At 38.1% G+C, this 22,161-nt stretch overlaps 2 protein-coding genes across 4 annotated transcripts in view; one reads left to right on the plus strand and one right to left on the minus strand.

Moving 5' to 3' along the window:
* The first annotated feature begins 4,071 nt into the window (after positions 1 to 4,071).
* On the plus strand, positions 4,072 to 16,501 carry LOC120540457 (mitochondrial intermembrane space import and assembly protein 40-like). 2 transcript variants are annotated; one of them, XM_039771288.1, is made up of 4 exons: positions 4,795 to 4,869; positions 5,317 to 5,386; positions 9,137 to 9,235; positions 14,872 to 16,501. In XM_039771288.1, the coding sequence occupies exons 1-4, from the start codon at positions 4,810 to 4,812 to the stop codon at positions 15,156 to 15,158; spliced, it is 516 nt and encodes a 171-aa protein (XP_039627222.1). In that variant the 5' UTR covers positions 4,795 to 4,809; the 3' UTR covers positions 15,159 to 16,501. The 2 variants fall into 2 exon arrangements, with proteins under 2 accessions (XP_039627223.1, XP_039627222.1); XM_039771289.1 differs by lacking the exons at positions 4,795 to 4,869; positions 5,317 to 5,386 and adding an exon at positions 4,072 to 4,311.
* A 199-nt stretch (positions 16,502 to 16,700) lies between these two features.
* si:dkey-202e22.2 (netrin-4) overlaps positions 16,701 to 22,161 on the minus strand; it is a 42,612-nt gene continuing 37,151 nt past the window's right edge. For both annotated transcript variants that reach the window (XM_039771285.1, XM_039771287.1), the window contains exon 10: positions 16,701 to 17,568. In XM_039771285.1, the coding sequence (XP_039627219.1) occupies positions 17,423 to 17,568 (146 nt within the window). In that variant the 3' untranslated portion in view covers positions 16,701 to 17,422. The remainder of the gene's footprint in view (positions 17,569 to 22,161) is intronic.

The following is a 22,161-nucleotide window of genomic DNA, read 5'->3' on the forward strand; positions in this document are numbered from 1 at the left end:
TTTGTAATCGCGTTTTTTCTAATTTGTAGTGTATAGTTCTGATTTGCTGTTCATGCAAAAATGTAATCAAATTAACTAATTTAAGTCTACAAAATTGAAACAATCTTTGGACAAGAACCTGAAGCGAAGTCTAAAGAAAACCCAAAGAAGATGCAAAAGAAAGTGCCAACTAAGAAGAAGATATGAAGCTAAATCCTCGGGTGGAGGTAAGGTCCGAGCTTCAGAGTATTCCATACTTGTGTTCTTTTTACTTGCATAGATTTCTTTGGATTCCTTTAAAAGAAAATGAACAGAATGTGCTCAAGAAGCGTGTGTGTGTGTGTTTGTTTTCAGTATCGATTGTTCCAAGATGGGAATTGAGGCAGTAAGGTTACTGCAGCATCTGTTTTTGGTTGCTTTACTGTATAATGTTTAATAAATATTCTGCTATATTGTGAGCATAAAGAAACACACAAATGATTATGATGCTGTTGGTTAGCCTTTCCAATCTTTTTCATGCAGTATTTCTTTTAATTAATAGTGGTCACCATTCAACAGAGGTGGTGCAATGTGGCAGCCAGAACAGATGGGGGTTTTAGGAGCTTGAGGAAATTTTACCTTGTCTTGGGAGAAAATAGCTGCAGTAATTCACTGGCAATGTTAATTATGAACATTCACAGAAGATGTTGATTGTGGACTTGAGGATGAGTGTGAGCCGTCACTCAAAGACCAGTAAAACAGGGCCAGGGTTAGCCATTGTTAATTGGGTGCATTGACAGGCTGTTACTACTCATATCTGAGCTCTCATCTTCACACAACTGAAGGAGTAAATAGTAGCCCCTTCTCTGGTAGAACTACAATGTCCGTTACAACACTGGTTAAGAGAGTAGTATGGAAGAGTAACAAAAGAGTGATGAAAAGAAGAATGGATAAAACATCCATCCATCCATTTTCCAACCAGCTGAATCCGAACACAGGGTCACGGGGGTCTGCTGGAGCCAATCCCAGCCAACACGGGGCACAAGGCATGAACCAATCCTGGGCAGGGTGCCAACCCACCGCAGGACACACACCCCACACACCAAGCACACACTATTGTCAATACAGAATGGCCAATCCACCTAACCTGCATGTCTTTGGACTGTGGGAGGAACCTGGAGTGCCCGGAGGAAACCCACGCAGACACGGGGAGAACATGCAATCTCCACGCAGGGAGGACCCAGGAAGCAAACCTGGGTCTCCTAACTGCAAGGCAGCAGCGCTACCCACTGTGCCGCCCATGGATAAAACAAATATCAGTAAATTATTTCAGAAAAGTAAAAATGAGAAAGGTACAAGGAATGTTAGCACAGCAACTGAAATGAAAATATCTGAGCTTGAATGTAGTGACAAGTCAAGTAAAATGACACCTTTTATTGGCTAACTAAAAAAGTTGTCGAGGCAACTCGGGTCCTTTCTTCAGACAAGGTGTAATACAGAAACTGGAGCTCCCAGGACAGAGACAACATTGGAAAACCAATTAATAATAAAAATTCTTAGATCTCTCCAGGCTAAGATTCATTTAGCAAGAGAGGAGAACAAAGTATAGTCAAGAGTGATATTTGAGAATATGGAGTTTAAGGTGTCGTAGAACTGTTAAATGGGAAGGCAAATTTATAAAGCAAAGTGATGGACATGTGGCTTTTTGTTAATCTGGAGACAAGAGAAACTACATAGTGACACAGAAAAAAGAAAGCCAACAGTAATTTAGAATCACAAGAAAAATTGTGTTACATCTGAATTCATAAGGTCAGTTATGGAGGAAAGTCCAGAAATGTGAGCATCGAAAGAGCAGAGAATTAAGACTGGGCAGTTTTCACAAAGCCAAATGAAACAAACTTGGCAAGAGTGGGCACTGCACAATAAACGGGTTAGATGGCTTACGTTACAAGTTGTGTGTAGTATATATATGTGTGTGTATGTGTATATATTGTGGAAGATCAGCTCTGGTACATACAGTACAGGCAGACACCAATGGTTCAAACACCACACACGTTTTATTTACAATACTATTTACAGTGCGTATAGCCCTGCACACAACCCAGTGTCCTTCCACCAAACACCCTCAAATCTGGGCCTCTTAAAAGTCCTGCCTGCCACGCCTTGGAGCTTCGTCCTCTTCCACCGGACTCCGGCTAATGACTGGAGGGAGATGGCCCCTTTTTTTCCCACCCGGATGTGCTCCTGGTGCCTCCTGATGAGCTACCTCCGGGTGTGGCATAAGTGCTGACGTCCAGGGCTCCTTAGTCGTCTGGGCACCCACAGACAAATATAGATAGACGCCGCATTCACTGTGTTGCCCAGTCAACACGATACGTCAGTGCATCTGCCATATTGCAAGTGGCAAAAGTGCCATTTAAATTAATACAGGTAGACGTAGAAACCGGGTTTTCTGATGAAAAAACAATAATGTTTAAAACAGTATCATTTAAATTGCAACAGATTTTGGCAAACTGTTTAAATGCAATTATTTATATCCATTTATAATAAATATTATTATTCCTCCCATATAAGTAACATTTCTCAGACTTCTTCCGTCCTGGATAATGCCCTAATCATCTCACGTACTACTGTAATGCTATTCTATCTGGCATCCCACAAAAACATATCCATCGCTTACACTTTATTCAAAATTCTGCTGTTCTAAATCCACTGAACATATTACACCTACTCTCTCTCAACTTCACTGGCTCCCTGTTCACTACTGAATTCAATACAAAATACTGCTCTTAACATTTAAAGCTCTCCACAGTCTTGCTCCCCCCTACCTCACTGATCTCCTCCAGACTTACACTCCCTCTCGCTCACTCAGATCCTCCAATTTGAGAATATTCAGTCTGGCAATATGGTGCAGCCTTAGTTTGTGGAAGACAGATACAGCTAAAGACACGAGCATGAAATGATGGTTGTCAATTTCAAACTGTGTTTCCTCAATGTGCTCTTTGAGAAAAAAATGCATCATCTGAACCAATCTCAGCCCGAACAAACTGATTGATCAAAGATACACTGACAGCTTACCCAAGTGTCGACTGTCAGATAACACGCTCAGCTACTTTGACCACCTTGACTGTACCCTCAGAAGGAATCATCAAACCACCTTTGTTTTTTAATGTGAGCAAGTGGTAGCTTTGATCATATGGTGCCGGTACAGCATCTGTTACCAAACTAGGACAGCACACATCACAGGACAGCTTTCTCAAAATCCCGTCCAAGGGCTACCTCCCACTGCTTCCTGAGGTTAATGGCCAAATATAACTAAAACAATTGTTCAGCGTTACCTATGAAATGTAATCCCCCGGGATCTGGTTTGGAGCGTGCAATCCCAAGCAGCAAATTATTCATTACTTCACTCCACAGCAGTGCCAATCGCAATATGGCGGCGACGTTGACGTACGATGCTGCTGGTCATGCGGCGTCTAGTAATTCTATGTCTATGTGGGCACCCCCTGGTGGTAGCCACGTTCCTCTATAGGGTTGAGCTTCCATGCTCCATTCCCGTGGCCCCCATACCAACCATGGCTGATCTCCTCTCCCTTTTGGGGGGGGGGACCCTCACTCGGTCCTTCTCGGCGTCCTGGCTGGGCACAGCCAATAGCCGCCCGCCACAATATGTATGTGTAAATGTGTGTGTATATATATAAGCATAAATACAATTTTCAGAGATGGACAAAAACGACGCCAATTATTCGCGCGACAAAATTTAAAAAGGGTCCAATATCATTTTCATTTTGTTTTTTTAATAGTACGTCCACATCGATGTTTTAAATAATGTCCTTATGAGAGCATCAAACGGTAATCATATTTTATCGTGCATGTGAGAACTTATTTATTTATTGTCCTCTGGCTGTGAATATAAACATATGGTATAAATAACAAGGTGATTAAAGCACATAAGTGAAAGAAGGATTAAACATTATTAATTTATCGTAAAAGTCGGACTTCCCGTATCAGCTCTTTCACGTTCCAGCAAGACCCGCAGACGAATGGCATACTTGAAATTGTGAGAGCTGCAGTTTCAATCAGGCAGTATGGCGGGCTACCTGAAGTTAGCCGTGGTCCTTATTTCGCTGTGGGGTCAAAGTTTAAGGTTTCTGTAGCAAAGGTTACAGCGTGAGCTGAAGAGCCGGCTTTGGTGGGGCGGTGAGGTGAGGAAAAAACAGTAAAAGGTAAAAAAAAAAACAAACAAAAAAAAAACAAACAATCGAAGAGAAGTGCAGGAGGGCTGAGTCGAAGCTGCTCCAGAGAAGAGCCTGGAGAGGGGATCTGCAGCCATGTCGTACTGCCGACAGGAAGGTGTGTGCAAGCCGGCGGGAGACTAGGGCAATGTCATTCATGGAATGCACAGTGTGATTATGGCTGTGTGTTTCACAAAACGCTATATCGAATCAAAGCCATATTGGCCTTAAAATATTCTTGTAGTGCAGGATGAAACTGTGGCTGTCAGGGAGATATTCTCGGTTTATTGGAGGTAACTCCAGCAGTTAGGGGATGATCAGTGAACTGACATGTGGAAAGAGGGGGAGTTTCGTAGCTTACCGCCTTGTCACGTTTCCTCGCGACATTCTTACAGTTACTCGCAAAATTTAGGAATTTGGTCTACAGAAACGTTGAGCCGAGATCTGGGTGATGCATATTCTAGATCAGAGAGGAAATTTTGTTTTGTAAAAATTTCTGTTTGAACTTGAACATTTCAGTTGATCAATGCCATTAAAGCCGTGTCCCATTTAGTACTACTGGTATCCTATAATGCATCCCAAATGTTAAACGTCTTCCCAAGCTGTTAGTGGATGGATGGGCACAAATGTAGTGGTCTCAAACTTCCAAATACCATCATTGGGTACATTGTTATTGGTAGGTTATTCTGTTTTCAGTCTAATCAAAAATCAATTTCTCAGATATTTTTAAAAACCGACATATAAATGCCAATATCAAATTATATTAAAATTCGAGTAACACCAAAAGTGAAGGAAACCAATTCCAAAATTGTTATGGGGTTATTATCCATCTGAAGAATTTTTCAGATGGATATTTGGGCTGTAATGTTTTGTATCATTTTGGGATGGAAGAAATTGAAGCAACTGATCAGAGGTTTTATGAATGCAAATTTGCTTAAAGTTTTTGGAATGACTTCTATTATTGTTTCTAAAGATTTTTATATTGAAATAATTCAGTTGAGATCATACTAGTTGTGGTATTGTAATGAAAGGCAGTGAGCTCGATTAGTCAGTAGTTAAAAAAAACTCTTTATGTAAAGCTAGATTTATCAAAGTTAATTAATCTTTTATGGCCTTTCTTAAGGAATTGTGGCAGTTCTGTTTTCCTGCTGTCCATGAAGACAAAAAAAATGGCAGTTTATTGCTTGGTTTAGGTAATGAACTTGAACTATTTTTTAAAACCCCTAGTGTGGGTATTTTCATTTATGGGTTCCTCTTTCTCTTTCCTGTATTTTTCTCTTATTTGTTATTTCATAATTTGTACTCTGCCTGAAGCCTCTAGGTATTTTATTTCCTCTTTGTAAATAATATGTGTGATTTTTGTATTTTTTTTTTTTGTATTATTATATAAAAATAACAAAAACTGAGCTGATAATCACATGTCCATGAATTGAATTCTTATGCTGATAGCCAGCACCTTGCATATTGAAAATGATAGCAGTGAACTTGCACTGAAAAATGTTAATATACCTGTGTTGGAGATTGAAAGGTGAGAGCAAAGGTTGAACACCAAGTATTTGTTTCTTAGCAAGCAATTCGCTCTGTGAGCTGATTGAATGTGATGCATTGAATGTGGGGTTTGCTCTAGGTCTGTTCATACTGATGCGTAAATTGCTTTTTTGTTTAGTAAATATATTAAAGAATCATAAATATGTTTAATTAAAGTGAAATAACTAGATAAATAACTATGAACTGCAACTCGAAAGCGGCCACCATGAAGCATTCTAATTAAACTTACTGTCACTATAATACACCTGACAAGATCACATTATGCCCAGTATATTAAATTAGTATTGCTTGTGTGTTACCTTTGCAAAAGCACACTTAACAAGGTTGTTGAACCAGCATGCTCAGGCCAAATTATGGTCAAATTTTTAATTTATCTTGACTATGAATTACCTGATAGCCATGTGCCTAAGTGACCAAAAGACTTGTTTGTAAATCTTTTTTCTTTCTCTTTGTAAATTTAAAACTTTGGCACTTGACAAAATCTAACAGAGTCGTTTTCATTTTAAAATCAAAAGGCCACTACTTTGGTGATAAGGAATAATGGGCACAGCTGTCCTGTCATGAGGTGATATTTCTAGTTGCACACTCATTGTTTATCTCAATTTCCATTCCTACTGGCTACCATCATGTCTCAGTAAATACCTTGAGGACAATGGCTGTCCAATCAGAGACCTAATTTTGGCTTCGTAAAAGAATTGAATAGTCCTGCACTAACGGTCGTTCCATATGGCGTAGGATGAAATACCTTCTAAAGTGAGTACATACTAAAAATACTGGCTTAAAAATACTAGAATACATTTAAGCACACTATTTTTTTTTTTATTTTAGCATTTTGATCATACCAAATAAAAGGTATGCATTTGCACTTTTTGAGTTGTCTGTAATATTGGAGACACTAGTAAGTGGGAATCTGTTAAGTACCCACATTGTCATAGTCTGTGTCCAGGTTAGGGTTGAAACCGAGGATATTGGATACTTGCCAGTCAAAGATTAGGATAAAGCTGGAGCAAGTAACCCAGTATCTAGCAGGAGATGCTAGCTCCATTGGACTTCGTTTCTTTTAAGAATATTATACAAGAAAACACATTTTTGTGGTAAGCAACATACATTTAGTAATGTTAGAGGAGCAGAAACTTCTTTTTGTTTTTTTCTTTTTAGCTTATCCATATAAAAGGTGCTCCCCAGGCACATTCATTCTCTTAATTCCTTCTTTTAATACTAAACTAGCTTCTCCCTCTTTCTCCTTGTCAGGTGAGCCTTTGCAAACTTTTCTCTCCTGTTGTCAGTCTTGCCCTACTGTGAAGAGACCGTGGCGCTTAACAGGTTACTCCCCGGGTGCCTACTGAAAATTACTTCCATATTCTTTTTCTTTCCCATTCTCATGACACTCTCCAGCGCCATGATTACTGAGTATGACCAACTTATCTCAAAACTTGATCTTCTAACTCACTTGCCATTAACAAGTAGAATAAAGAAATTTTTAATATATATTAGGCTGTATTTTTCTTTTCAGTTTATGACATTGCAATAGTCCAATCTAGACGCACCCATTTTTAAACCAGTTATCCTACAATGTGGGGACATACTTGTTTTTTTTTTTTTTTTTTAAATTAACTGCTTTATTGTTAATTTCTTCCAGCAATTTTGCATTTCTTTATTTACTGTCACAAACTTGTTAATTTTTTTTTTATTAATTTTATTGCATTCCATACAAATCAATCAAGTTTTTACAAAAAGAAAAATTGAGTTAAGAACAAATCGATGCCCCCCCGTGTTTTTTTTTTTTTTTAAACAAAATGCCTGCATTCCTGTAAAAAGCCTCTCAATATGTATAAAATCAGACTTACAATGGGTGGGGATGAAGGCAAGTACTTGCAACATCTTCTGGGAGCTCGTGCCACCTGTTGGGTACCCAGAGCAACAGCGCTGTAGCACAAGTTGGTCTAAGTGGGTTCTTTTTGTTGGTATCAGACAAATTATTGGGCCCCTCAAGCTTAAAACAAATGAGTTTGCTGAGAACTTTTATTTTTGAAAATTTTGGAACCAGAATTTAAACAGCTGATTCTGGAGCTGTGAGTAGTACTAATAACTATGCCACTATGTAAAGGCTATTTCTTAGTAATAGTTTATTAACAAACAAACAAACAAAAAAAAAAACCGAATAGCTCAGGTTACTCAGGTGTGTTGATGTATCAGGTTTGTAGTTTGAACTTTTCTTTTGATTCAATCCTATACCGTAAAAAGTTGTCTTCCAAATGTCATAATGTTGGATGATCATGTCTTTAGGCTTGTGTTTGCACTGTTTTATTTATTTTCGAAAATAAAACTAGATAAAAAAATCTATTAGAAAAGAAATGTTTGGAGTGTTTATTATAGCTATTATGGCTTAAACGTATGAGCCATACTATAATGTTACTTTATAAAAACTGCAATTAAAGAAGGAAAATGGAAGCTTACTGTTATTTTCATCATGCAAATTATATGTTGTGGGATTTTTTTTTTTTTGGCATAGGTTCTAAATTATTTCACTTAAATGTTGCCAGTCTTCTGAATGTTTTTAAGCTCATAATCTTGCTTGTATGTATTCTGCGGACATTCATTTGTTGCTAGAAATTTGTAATTGATTTAAAAAAAAAAATAGACTAGTTTAACTGTGTTGATATTTGCTGTAAAATAGTGTAAACGTCTAATAACATATTTTACTCTGCATCACGTTGCATTTTATTTGCAACATCTCGTAGCATCAAGCTATAAATAAAAAATTTTTATATGATTCTCATCTGGCACTAGATTATGTTTGTGAATTAGTACAGAATGTGTACTGAGTAGTTTCCAATTTTTTTACAATAATATAAATGTTGATTAATGAAAATATAATTCAATTAAAAAACACAATTCCATGAGACAAAAAAAAAAAAAAATTAATGGTGAACCAAGGTGTCCAGCCTCAACTGTGTTATATTTTGCTATTATTTGCATTATATTCCTATATTGTATTGGGAGCTGAACTTGCATTTTTTTTTTTTTTTTATATAATGTTCCATTCAGTTGAAGAACTGCATAGAAATAAGACACAGGAAGAAGCAACTGCTGTTTATTCTCCAATTTAAATTAAATGTTTGATTTGTATCCTTGATTAATCTCAAGACCTGTGGTCAAAAAAACTCAAGTCTGTGTGCTCAGTATCTGTATTGATACAACGTCCCACCTAAGCAGCTCCTGCATTTGTGGATTGATAAGAGGGATGGGCTCTTCATTGTGACTTAATGACTTGGATTTTATATTTGGTGTTTTCACTTGAATCTACTTATCTAACCCTTTCCTGAACTTGGGCTCTCTTCTGTTCATTTAATAGTGAATGAAATGGCTAAACTTTGTGTTCATACATTCTTTAGGAAAGGATAAGATTATATTTGTGACCAAAGAGGATCATGAAACCCCTAGCAGTGCAGAGCTGATTGCTGATGACCCAAATGACCCTTATGAAGATCATGGTGAGTGATAGTTGTGGTAATCCTTGAACAGTTTCTTTTTATTTGCTTATTTTTAAGGTCATTTGGCAGCAACTTATCACTTAACACTTTCATTTGTATTTTAGAGATTATTTTGGACAGAATGCACTCCGGGTAGTCAATGAGGTGAAGATTACCCCGAATTTGTCAATAGACCATGTATTGTGGTTAACATGATTTTACCTCTTTACCTATAGGTGGCAGTATTATACTGTAATAGAATTTCCCTAATGTGCTTTTTGGCAAATGCATCTATATCATGAAATGATGAGCTTTGTTTTCTTAATGGAAAAATATCATGCAATTAATCTTGTTTGAAATTAAAAGTCTAGCATGTTACTTTTTATGAAAATGAATCTTTTCAATCTGTCTTTTTTAGAAACTGAAACGTTTTTCTTTATATGCTGTACTGGAGTTATTTTGTGTGATGTTTTTTGACTAGAACATTGACACTCAAGTTCAACAACAAAACGAAAGTATGAATTTAAAGCTATGGCAAATATTATGGATATTTATGAATTTCTTGGAAATATTTATAGGCCAGGTAACTAAATGAAATCCATTAAAAGTAAGAATGTCACACAGATTACATAATTAGTTGGCATTATCCTGTAACCCTGGGTGCTGCCCAGCCCTGTTTTTTTTGGCAAAGAAGATGATGCTGCCACCTTAGACCTTTTTAGGGGGAAAGTAAAAAAAAATTATATATATATAATACAATAATCCACTAGTTAACATATGAAAATAGCAGTTAAATGACAAAAACAGTACCCTATTATTATAATCCACTGTATTAAGGAAACGTTTCTCTTATTAATCATTGTGGAGAATGGCCAGTAAAGAAGTTGGAAGTACTAAGAAGAAAAGCCTCCAACCAAAGTGCCCCCAAAAACCTGGTATCAAAGGTTGTGTAACTGGCTTGACCATTTAATTCAAGCAACAGCAGTTTCCACCACACTCTTGTTTAATAAGTTCTAGAAAGCCCTCTGAATATTGGGCCAGGTGATATTGTTGAAAGTTATTTTTACCCTTTGAGATGTGTGCTTTTACTTAAAAACAAAACACCCCACCCCCATAAATGTAGCCAATGAAACTGATCTGAGAGGTGCTCAGATTTCCATTCCATTCCCATGAGAGAGACTAGTTGAACTTGGAAGCAAAATATGATTTGAAGTTGGCTCTAATTCTGCTGCACTGGCACGAAGATGTGTTATAGCACAATGTGCCTTAGAGATCTTGTTGGAAGAATGCTGAGCAGGGAAGCTTTGATAATAAAATGCCCTCTAGTGCTCTTTGATCTTTTTTTATTCAGGTTTCTTTGTTACGCTCTTTGAATGGTGGATGATTCAGACAGCCATTTATTGTCACCTTAAAATGTTCCAGCAGTTCTGACATTTTTAAGGAGTGGCATTAAGTGGCTTCTGAAGAATTACCTGTGTCTGGAGGAATAAAAGATTTTTTTTTCCATTTTTCTTTTGAAAGTCCAATGACTTTAAACAGCTTTCAAAAATGACTAAAAAAGTCTGGTAAACTGATCTGAAACTATCGGGTTATATTAGGGCTTTTGTTTAGTTTAGCAGTTTTCTCTAGTGCTGTGCTTGATGTGCACTGGCACCTTTGTATATGCATTTGGGTTGGTTTTACTGGCTGAAGTTCTGGTAGAATAAAAACAGGAAGCCAGGGATCTTTCAGCTGCAGAAACTGAACTGATTTTAACTGACTAAGGATTTTTGTAGTGTGTTGTGTTGTCTGTCCATAAAAATGTAATAGTTTTATTCAGACTTGTAATTTTGATTACATTTATTTGTAGTCACATTCTCCACGTCCATATAGTCCCAGAATGCATATTTTCTCAATTTTAAAAGGCAGTGTCCCTATTGCTGTTGATTAAGTATTGTACCCGTCAGAAATGAAGGGACTCTTCGCTGTTAAGTCATTGTGAATGTGTGGGTTAAGGGTGTTGAAGAAGAATCTTTTTACCAAATTTCAAAACCCTGTTCACATCTTTACCATTGGATTTTAAGCTGTGATTTTAACTCTTGCTTCTATTGTTTTTTGCCTTTTTGTATTTTATCCAAATATAGTTGTTACCCTAGCCACTGCTAATATTTAAAACAGTCTGCACAGTTTACTGTTTTATACTGAGTTTACCTATCTGAGATGCTGTCAAGAAATTAATTCTGCAATAATGGTGTTCTCAGTTTTAGGAATGCTATACATATAGCCTGTTAATTTACTGAATTGAATTGTGAAAAACAAGCTTACTGATTTAGTCTTCTTCATTGACTCAGTGACTTAGAATAAGTCACTTATTCTGTTAGTGCACTTTTTGTGGAATGATGCAAACAATTACATTAGTTCTGTGGAGAACCTGTGAAAACTGTAATATAGAAGTTAATACATAGACATTGCCATTTAGGCTTATAATACAATCTTCGGTTTAAGCCCAGTAAATAAGAGTTCCTTGAAAATGCCCTCATTTATGTTTTATTGTAAAGAGCCTTCTCCATTAGGGCGCCTTTAAAGCAGTATTTCTCAACCACTGGGTCAGGTTGTGGGTTGCTATTGTTTATATTGGTGGTGGGTCACAAGGCTATGCAGTGTGTCATACTCAATTCCCCAACTATTGGCGATTCACCAAAGGGGATAATCATGTTCTGACAATCGGGCTCGATTTACCAAGGAGGATGCTTTCTGACAATCCCTCTAGAAGGGAAAAGGTCTGACAATCATGTTTGATTTACAAGCGGGAATAGATAGATGGACAGATAAATAGATACTTTATTAATTCCAAGGGAAAATTCACATACTCTAGCAGCAGCATACTGATAAAAAAACAATATTAAATTAAAGAGTGATATAAATGCAGGTATAACAGACAATAACTTTGTATAATGTTAATGTTTACCAAGTGCTGCTCCTCTGTCTGGAGATGATACTATTCAGTGGATGCAGTGGATTCCCCATGACTGACAGGACCCTGCTCAGCGTCCGTCGCTCTGCCACAGATGTCAAACTGTCCAGCTCTGTGCCTTCAATAGAGCCTGCCTTCCTCACCAGTTTGTCCAGGTGTGAGGCGTCCCTCTTCTTTATGCTGTCTCCCCAGCACACTACTGCGTAGAAGAGGGCGCTCGCCACAACCGTCTGATAGAACATCTGCAGCACCTTATTGCAGATGTTGAAAGACGCCAGCCTTCTAAGGAAGTATAGTCGGCTCTGACCTCTCTTGCACAGAGCATCAATATTGGCAGTCCAGTCCAATTTGTCATCCACCTGCACTCCCAGGTATTTATAGGTCTGTACCCTCTGCACACAGTCACCTCTGATGATCATGGGGTCCATGAGGGGCCTGGGCCTCCTAAAATCCACCACCAGCTCCTTGTTTTTTCTGGTGTTCAGGTGTAAGTGGTTTGAGTCGCACCATTTAACAAAGTCCTTGATTAGGTTCCTTTACTCCTCCTCCTGCCCACTCCTGATGCGAACTTTGCACGTGGCAGGACTTCGAGTTGTACAGGGTGGTCCAGATCTAATTATGCAGATCCAGATCATCTGGATGACTTTGATTTATGTAGGGACGATTCCAGTTCGGCTTGAAGACGATTCTTAATGTCATCAGTTTGCATACTTTTCGTTGGTCCTGGATTTTTCGGGTGATTTTCTATGTAATGATCTTAATAAGTTCTAGCTTAATGAAAATTGCATAATTTGATCTGGACCACCCTATGTATAGGCTGAACAGCACCGGAGAAAGTACAGTCCCCTGCAGCGCTCCTGTGTTGCTGACCACAATGTCAGACCTGCAGTTCCCGAGATGCACATACTGAGGTCTGTCTATAAGATCATGCAACCAGGTATAAATCAACTCCCAACTGTGTCAGCTTGTCCCCAAGGAGCAGAGGTTGGATGGTGTTGAAGGCACTAGAGAACTTTCAATGTCTTTGGACAGTGGAAGGAAACTGGAGGAAACTCACAGAGACATGGGGAGAATGGGAAACTAACTCCATGCTGGAAAAACACAGGATGTGAACACTGGTCTCCTTACTGTTGAAATGTATGTGAATGGTCCAATAATCTCTTAAGGTCTTCCACATGAAGTGTGGTAAGGAAGACACCAAGCTAAATAAGTCAACATATACTTCTCATGTGTTTGCAAAATGCTATGCAGAGTATCTTGCAGGGATGTGTCAGAAAGGGATGTGCTCAGTTAAGATTAAAGTGAAAGTGGGGTTTATTTAAAGCCACATAGAACATTGTACACCAGCTAGAAATTGCTCTTGTAAATAGCATTATTTTATGGCATTTCAGTGGCAGGCACTGGAAATCTTGTAAGAGCCAATGGAAAGGGTGAATGAGGAACAGTCCACAAATACTGAATAAAACCTGTGTCCCTGCACCACAAAAGCACACATGTTGGCAAAGATTCACTGTGCACTATTATGGTGCAGAAATGTGTGTTGCTGGGTTGGTCAGTTTTATAGTGTGGATTACAGAAGATTTGTTTTCCTCACCTTTTTTGTGATTGTTAAGAAAAGGGCAGTTGGATTGTGGGTACTATAAAACTGGACTATTCAGAGGAAATAATAACACTAATCAAAGTCTGTGCACTTCAAAGTGCTCTGCATTCGAACTCATGGGTATTTTTTTTAATTTATATAACCACATGTCCAAAATGTTCCTTCCTACTGTGTTTTTTATTATTTAGGTTTTGCATTCTCCATGGGTATGGGAGTTAAAAAAAAAAACAAAACAAAAAAAAACCAAAAACACAGAGGCCATTTGTGATGACCTCTCTGCATCAGGCTTCTTCACTTGTTTGTATATGGCTGATTCAGATTTGTAACAGCTTTTTTCTTATTCTTTGGGTCATATTTTTATCTCATATTTTAAGTGCCAAATTTATATAAGTGGATTGACAAAATGATGGGATAACGTATTGTGGGGTCAAAGATCTTCTATTACATGCACTTAGTATAACACACGGAGCCTTAAGTAGCAGTAACGTGCAGGATGAATTATTTTCGAATAAAGTTACACACTGTAGTAGTCGAGTTGCAGTATTTCATTATGTTTATTTTTTGAGGTGGCACAGTGGTCAGTGGAGCTGCCATTTGCTGCTAGTGTTGTATTTGCATGTTCTTCCAATCTATGCCTGTATTTCATGACACTTCTCTTTTTCTCCCACATTGCATGAGGTTAATTGCTGATTATACTGTAAAAGCCTTGTGTGTGTAAGAATAAGTGGGCCATGTGAAGAGGTGGCACTCTGTTCAGGGCTGGTTCCTGCCTTGTGCTTAAGGTTTTTGGGATGAGCTCTGGTCCGTCCCACCCCCCGTAGCCCTGAATTGTATTTGATGAATATATTATTTACTACATACATTCCAGTGCTAAATATGAACTTTAAAAGCATTGCTTTGTACTAGACAGATAGCAATTGTAGAGGTATAGGTCATTACTACATGTTGGGATGCAGAATCTCATAATGATACCCTTTTAAAAATTAAAGTTTGCAAGATAAGGGGACATGATTAGTTACCTTTGGCTATTTCACAACTGGCCTGGTATCTTAGTATATTCATTATTTTCAACAGTAATTAATACTGTGTTTTTTTGCTCCTAAGGATTAATTCTCCCAAATGGAGATATCAACTGGAACTGTCCGTGTCTGGGCGGCATGGCTAGCGGGCCATGTGGAGAGCAGTTCAAGTCGGCATTCTCCTGTTTCCACTACAGTAAGGAAGAAGTGAAAGGATCAGACTGTATTGAGGAGTTCAGAACCATGCAGGAATGCATGCAGAGGTTCCCTGAGCTATATCCTCAGGAGGAAGATGAAGATCCTCAGAGCAAAGATGCTGTTACACCATCGAGTGATACCCTTCCCACAGATCAGCAAACTGCTGCCAGTTAATGATTGAATCTACTTGCCTTCAGTGCCCACTTACTGCAGAGATTTGGAAAGACTTTGGAGAAATCTTTCAGTCCTGACCTTTCTATAAACTCTGATTGGGATACATTCCTAGATAATTTTAAGCTTTGGTAATGTGAGGGGTTTAGGGATGGATAGGGGGTTGAAGCTCCTGAGTCATATGATGCCACTGTTTGCTTTATCCCATTCTAGGCATTAAAATTGTGGTCTGTCCTGCTATGAAGCAGAAGCAATTTATCAGCCTCCCAGACCCTTGTGGCCATATCCTACCTCTAGCCACAGATTTTTGTCAGTATCCTTTCGGCAACTTTATAATATCCATGTTACGCTTCAGAAGATTTATCTCACTCATTGTTACATAAAGAGCAGGTCTTATGTTAAAATTCTCATTTCACTCTCTCACCGAGGCTTTCAGTGAGTAACTTTTAATCTCACAGCCATTTTATATTTATTTTTACAGTTGTACATTTCAAGAAAATTTCCATAAGTTGTTAGTTTTGGATGTTTTAGCAAAAAGGTTTTACCCATTTTGTCAGATCTGTGTAAAACTGAAAAATGAAATGTAACCAGTCTGATCATTTTTCCAATATAAAGAAATCAAGCTTCATACTTTAATAAAGAAGAAAGGTTCAGAGTTGAGAGGTCCCAGTTGTTGCTGCACTTGAATTACTTCAGCACTGTCAATCTAAATGTCTACTTATCTTTTTCAGGTGTGCTGCTTGATGGGTCTCTAAGGAGAACAATCCGGTTGAGAGTCTGGTTTGGGTTTTGCTGTTTAATTTTACTGTTATGGTTTTTACTTTTTGATTTTCTTTGTCAGCTGATCATGTATTTTTTTTTTTGGTGTTATTCCATTGAGGACATGAAGTGGAAGCCATTCTCTTGTTCTTCATTTTTAGTGTTCCTGTAGATCCTTGCTGGCCGGCATCTTGATATTTGTTTCAGGCTTCATGGATGTTATTAACACTATCGGTAGTCAAGACACTGATCGCTTGTTTGTGTGGACGGCCCTTTATTTACCTTAGATTTTATTGTTACTCTGTTTGAATCTTTGTTTTAAATTGCTTTCACCTTTGTTACCATTTACTGTAGATCTGGGATTAATTGTAAGCTCTGCTAACCACAAACAGGGCTTTATCACATGTAAAGAAGTAAGCAATTTTGTATGTGCTTATATTTTTAAGGTTTTGGTTGGGGAATTGCTGCAATGGGAATATTGTTGACCAGCAAATGAGAAAATCTTATAGCAATCAAATGAAAACACAAAATCCTTGACAAATTTATCAGTTTGTGTTTTTCTTTGCCTTATTTACAGTACCTTAAGGATTCCAGGCTTTAGTTTTATTTTCATTTTTTCCTAACTTCAGTGAAAACCTGGAAAAATGTTTCTTCAACATGGAAAGTGAGAAATAAAAAAAAACATCTAATGATTTTGTTGTTTTGCTGACATCAGTGCCAATATAACAAGACATTCATCATCTATCATTTCCTATATTGTTTAAGTTAATGAGTATCACACAAAACTAGTAAATAGGAGTAAGTTTAATATATTAAAAATGAAAGAAATCCTTTATGCTTCATTATTATAGTACACTATACAAAAACATGTTCTACACCGGTCTGTCTCAGTTCCATATTAATATGTAAGAATGGTTTCGTTTCAAGTGCAGCACAAAATATGTGGACGAAATGAGTATTACAAGAAACTGTATCATTTTTCTAGCATTACCTTAGATTTCTAGATGCATACAGGATAGTATTTTTTTGTAGTTTGATTTTTTTTTTTTTTTTTTGCATGTTGAATACTGTTTATTTTTCTTTACAATACTTCTCAGTGGAAGCCGCAGTTCTCATAGACCACAGCCTTTTCAAGAATCTTGCTTCCTTCCTGCTGAAAAACACAGAAAAGCTGCTGGAATCCTGCTATGCTAGAAGTTGCTTAACCAGGCTGAATGGATGGAAAACTTTAGAAATGCCTACATATTCCTTCCCTTATCAAAAGCAGCTTCTCTTCCTTCTGCCAGTGGCGTCCAAGTAACATCATTTTTGTGATGTACAATGGTGAAGGGAAAATGAAACCAGCAGGGATAAGTCAGAAGACATTTGCACTTCCCATGAAGTGGAATAAGTCAACATAAGAAAAGCAGGCAGCAGTGGAACAACTGCAAGTGTCCTACTGGGCAAGGAGGGTACATGTCAATGCAGAAGAATAATGAAATTGGCCTGTCACTGTACAGAAGCTTATCTCAAGATATTCTCTCACACCCAGACACAAGGATGTCTGTAATCAGCTTTCCTAGAGCAGGCTTCCAGGGTTTCACCAGGCTGGACATATTCACAAGGAGCTTGCCTGTTCTAGACTCTTCATGCCCAGCAATGAGATAATCTGTACCTGTTAAAAGAAAAGTTGTAGGTTAGTCACCTCCAGCACTTTGTCCTTTATGACAGAGAAATTATTTGCATAGTGATCATATATACCACCTGCACTTCAGAATAGGTGGTCCACTTGAATCTCAGCATGTTTGGGCTCAGCCAGTACTTGAATGAGGGACTATCCAGGAAAAGCTTAGGTTGCTTTTCAAAGAGAAGTTGGTTTGGCAATCGGAGGCTGCGTACCTTGTGGTTTGTGTGTGGATCCCAAAGCCACAGTGCTGTAAAAATTGGCATCGCCTTTGGTATGAGAGGTACAACCGAGGTCTTGATTCTCAATGGTATTGGCATCTTTTGAAAAGAGTAAGGTGTTTCCCAGTCCTCAGACTAAACTGGCCACTGCGGTTTGTTCATGCTGGACTCCCAGTTATGCTGTGTCGCTTATTGGCTCTCCCTTTCACCACCAAGTGGCTTATGTGTGATGAATGTGCTGGTGCAAGAATGACTCCTGTTGCATCATCCAGGTGAGCTACACGATGGTGATGGTTGAAATGGCTCCCCATTGTCAATGAAATGTGCTTGTAGTAGGTTAGGAAAGTACTTAGGTAGTTTCTCTGTTTAGTGAGAAATTGTCCTTTGAATGGAGAAAAACAGAAGTAACTGTTTGCAAACCAGTTAGAGCAGAGCCATGAAGTTTAAAATTGTTTTAAGCATGAAATACTGGACAGTTGGTAGTAACGCAAGTCATCTGCATGGGGTATAATGCCTGTGTGGCAGTATTTTTAATGTTAAAATTCATGTTAAAATACATAATGAATTCATTTGGTATTTACTTAGTAAATATTTGGGGATGATGTATACATATATATTTTTCAAAATTATTTTATTTAATAAGGGGTATTTTTATTTAAGCATGTTTTTCCTTTTTGTATTTATTTTCAGTGACGTAATTATATTCGTGTCCATCCATTATCATGTTGCTTAAACAGTTCAGCGCCTCTCCTGAAAGCACTGGGCAGGAACTGCCTACTCTCTTTGGATTCTCTGATCTCTTTTTATATTTTCTCTATAGTTTTCCATGTTCTTGTTTAAAAAAATATATATCAAAAGCAAGCCCTACATTTTTCACTGTTTTTATTGCATCCTAACTAGTTTTGCTTAACTCTTCAAACAAATTTACAAATTTTTTTTATTGTTCTGTTGATGCTATTGCAATAATTTACTTGTATATCTCATAACTAATTTTTGAGCTTTGTAACAATGCATTTCTGAATGCCATTACCAGTGTTCCTACTATTTAAAGTCAAGGAAAAAACACCATTGGCTCAATTTAATTATTCAGCATAGCCACAAGTGGGTTGATTTTGAGTATGGCTTTGCTTTTAATTAATTTTTTTAATACTTGGCTAATTTTAGCAATGCCTTATTGGATCATCCTCCTCTTCACTAATTCATACAGAACAGTTTAAAAAATTTCAGAGTGCATTTGCTTGCTTCCAGCATATCCTGCTTTCCTAGCTCATTTTTTATACATACTACAATCAATGAGAAGTCAAGCAAACTGACACCTTTCATTGGCTAACTAAAAAGATTATAATATGTGAGCTTTCATGGCCGCTCAGGCCCCTAACAAACTGCCTGAAAAAGGGGCCTGAGTTGCCTTGAAAGCACACACATTGTAATCGGGTCAGTTAGCCAATGAAGGTGTCAGTTTGCTTGACTTCTCATTGCATCCACAATGTCCAACAGAGTACAACACCCTTCTACTACATACTACAATCAAGAAATATTTGTTTGTAAGAGCCAACACACATTAATGCGAATCTCATTCAGATTTCAAATATAATTAGTCATTCTGTTCCTGGTCTTACATCCACAAAGAAACAAATAAATATTTTATGTTACTGAGTAGTAAATGAGTTCACAGCCATTTCATATATCCTAAAAAAGTAGAGCTACCTTATTGATTACCAAGCAGTTTGTTTAAACACATATATTTTCAAATATGAAATGTCCTTTCATTTCAGATTTGCATTTCAAAATTGTTTTACTGCTGTAATGATGGATCATTAATTTAGTGTTAGGGAAGAGATCTAGAAAGTCGTTCTTTACACCTTTAGTAAGTTGAAGTAAACACCAGCAGTGTGGTCAATGGTATCTGACTCCGGCACATATTTTGCAACTTTATTTATTAACACATTTTCTTTACTTACTTTTCCCCACTGTAAAGGCTTGCACAAACACTGTCTAAATCAGCAAAACACGTAATACACCTTTGGGGGATGTCTGACTTATTCTAACCAGTTTCGCAGTCATTCCCTTACTGGTACTTTGAATTGATCTCATTATTTAGTGAGCTGTCCTTTGTTTTTCCCCTCAATGTAAGAAACTATGGAATATGTGTATGTTTGCCACAACTTTAAATGCTTAATTTCTCTTGCCATTTTCTTTTGAATGCACCCTTTTCTGAAGAGTTTGTTCCTTCAGTTGTATTCAAATGCTGTCTGCAGTGCAGACATAGTTCTAGGCAACAGTGAATGCTAAGCCACTCCACTGCCATGTTCACTCTTACTGAGCAGACAAGTGAATTTGGCACTGAAGTTCTTGCACCTCTTCACCATCCCATGTTATTTACATCTGTGGCATTGCTAAGTGCGAGTATCTGGAAGCAAACTTTACAGGAAAGGGCAAATTCAAAAGAAAAAAAAAAAGGGAGAGGGCCATAAGCAAATAAAGCTATAGCAAAAAATACAAATATTTATGAATTTCTAAGAAATATTTGTAGGCTAGACAACTCAACAATAAGATCAATTTAAAAGTTAAGAAGGAAGTGTAGTATTTTTGGAACAAAAGCCTGCAATCATGACGATTTCCCCCCGGTCTGAACTTGAAAATCGCTGGACTAGACAAATGGCCACAGCAAAATCTATAGGGCTGCGATAATAAAGGTCTTTACTGTCCTGCTGCTCTCGCTCTGAACCCAGTAGAACTCCTCAGTGAGTAACTGTCATCTTCATGTTTGCTGTTCTCATGTTTAAACGCTCATTTTTTTTTTTTTTTTTTGTTCATTGCTAAGGGCAAAAGTTCAGCTTCCCACATTCGACATGTGAGTCAGCACTGGTTGGTATTGTAACTGCTTTAAATAATAATAAATAAAGCTGGACTTAAATCAAACTTCATTGCTGAGTGCCACAATACAGCAGGACAAAAGAAGGCTTTTTAACTTAAGAAATGGAACATTTCTGGCAGTGCTTTGGAAGAGCGGGGGGTAAGACTAAGCCCCACTAACAACACTGCCAGTCTGTGGGTGAATGTGAAAGCTGCCTCACAGCCCCAGAGGCCTGGGTCCAATTTTAAAGCCACATGTCATCCTCGTGTCAACGTCGATGTCAAACTCGTGAAGGTTGGGTATTCTGGCTCAGTTCTTGTGGTTGTGTGCAAGTGTGTGATCTGAGATGGTCTGCCGTCTCAACCACTTTGAATTCCTGCCTTATTCCTGATGCTGCTCTGGGTCCCAGAGACCCTGAAACGAAATAGCAAATTTGGAAAATGGATGGTGTGGAAACAAGGGGCACCCCAGCTGCCCCAACACAGACCGGCAGAGATGCAAGTTCCAGCACAGCATATGTTTATTTACAAAAGGGGAACCACATCTCTCTCACTCCCCTCAACAGCACGGTACACATAGCACCAAATATACGGTCCGTCCCTCCTCTTCCATTCCTCCTCCTCCTCCTCAGTCAAGCTTCATCGCTCTTCCTCTAGTCTCCTGCTCCTTGAGTGGAGTGAGGCACCTCCTTTTATGTTGACCCTGGGAGTCCAATAATCTCTAAGGTGATCCACATGAAGAGTCTTAAGAGGGTGAATGGTAAGGAAGACACTCAGCTAAATAATCAACTTATACGTGTCTTGTGCTTGCAAAATGCTATGCATTTTCCAGGTGGCTGGAATAACTCCCAGCTGTGATGAATGCAGCTCCCCTTGGTGACCCCCATGGAACCCAACAAGGCTGTGCCAAACTCCAACTCCCAGTGTGCACTGTGGGAATCCATGGTATCACAGCAGCCCAGGAGGTGTGTCCCAGGGGAGGTAGTGACTTGTAGATGCTCTCACCCCTGGTCCTTCCATCCAGCTGGCGTCCTGGCCAGGTAATAGCCATGACCACCCGTCGCAATTAAAAATTTGGTGCTGATTTCAAGGGGAGTGTTGTTTATCTGTCAACAGAGATGTTGTTAGTACTGTGAAGGGACGATTCCTGTTAAATCTGTAGTGGGTAGAAGAAAGTGTTCTGTCACGAGACTAGTGGGTCTCAGGAGAAGTGCCACTTTATATTCACTAAATGTATTATATATATACTGTATTGATTTTTTTCAAATAAGATATTTCAATGTTGAATGTTTTCAAATTGATTTTAAACAAAGTAATGATAGTTGGTAGACAGAATGTGAAGATGTAACGTGATAGTACGTTTCATTGGTTTGCTGTTGGTTTCACTGCGTATCTCATTTCTAAATTGCACTCATCGCCTGTATGGGCTCCAGGTTTGGTGGAGTTGTATATGTGAGCCGTGTTATCCTAATACTGCAATTAGAAAAGATGCACCCAAAAATACGGG

This window comes from Polypterus senegalus, chromosome 12 (genome assembly GCF_016835505.1).
Source record: "Polypterus senegalus isolate Bchr_013 chromosome 12, ASM1683550v1, whole genome shotgun sequence".
In the NCBI taxonomy this organism is placed as follows: Eukaryota; Metazoa; Chordata; class Cladistia; order Polypteriformes; family Polypteridae; genus Polypterus; species Polypterus senegalus.

Coding starts and splice junctions, on each gene's coding strand:
- LOC120540457 (XM_039771288.1), top strand. CDS start 4,810: ATGGGCACAAATGTAGTGGTCTCAAACTTCCAAATACCATCATTGGGT. Junction 4,870..5,316: donor CATTGGGTACATTGTTATTG/GTAGGTTATTCT, acceptor GCCTTTCTTAAG/GAATTGTGGCAGTTCTGTTT. Junction 9,236..14,871: donor TGACCCTTATGAAGATCATG/GTGAGTGATAGT, acceptor TTTGCTCCTAAG/GATTAATTCTCCCAAATGGA.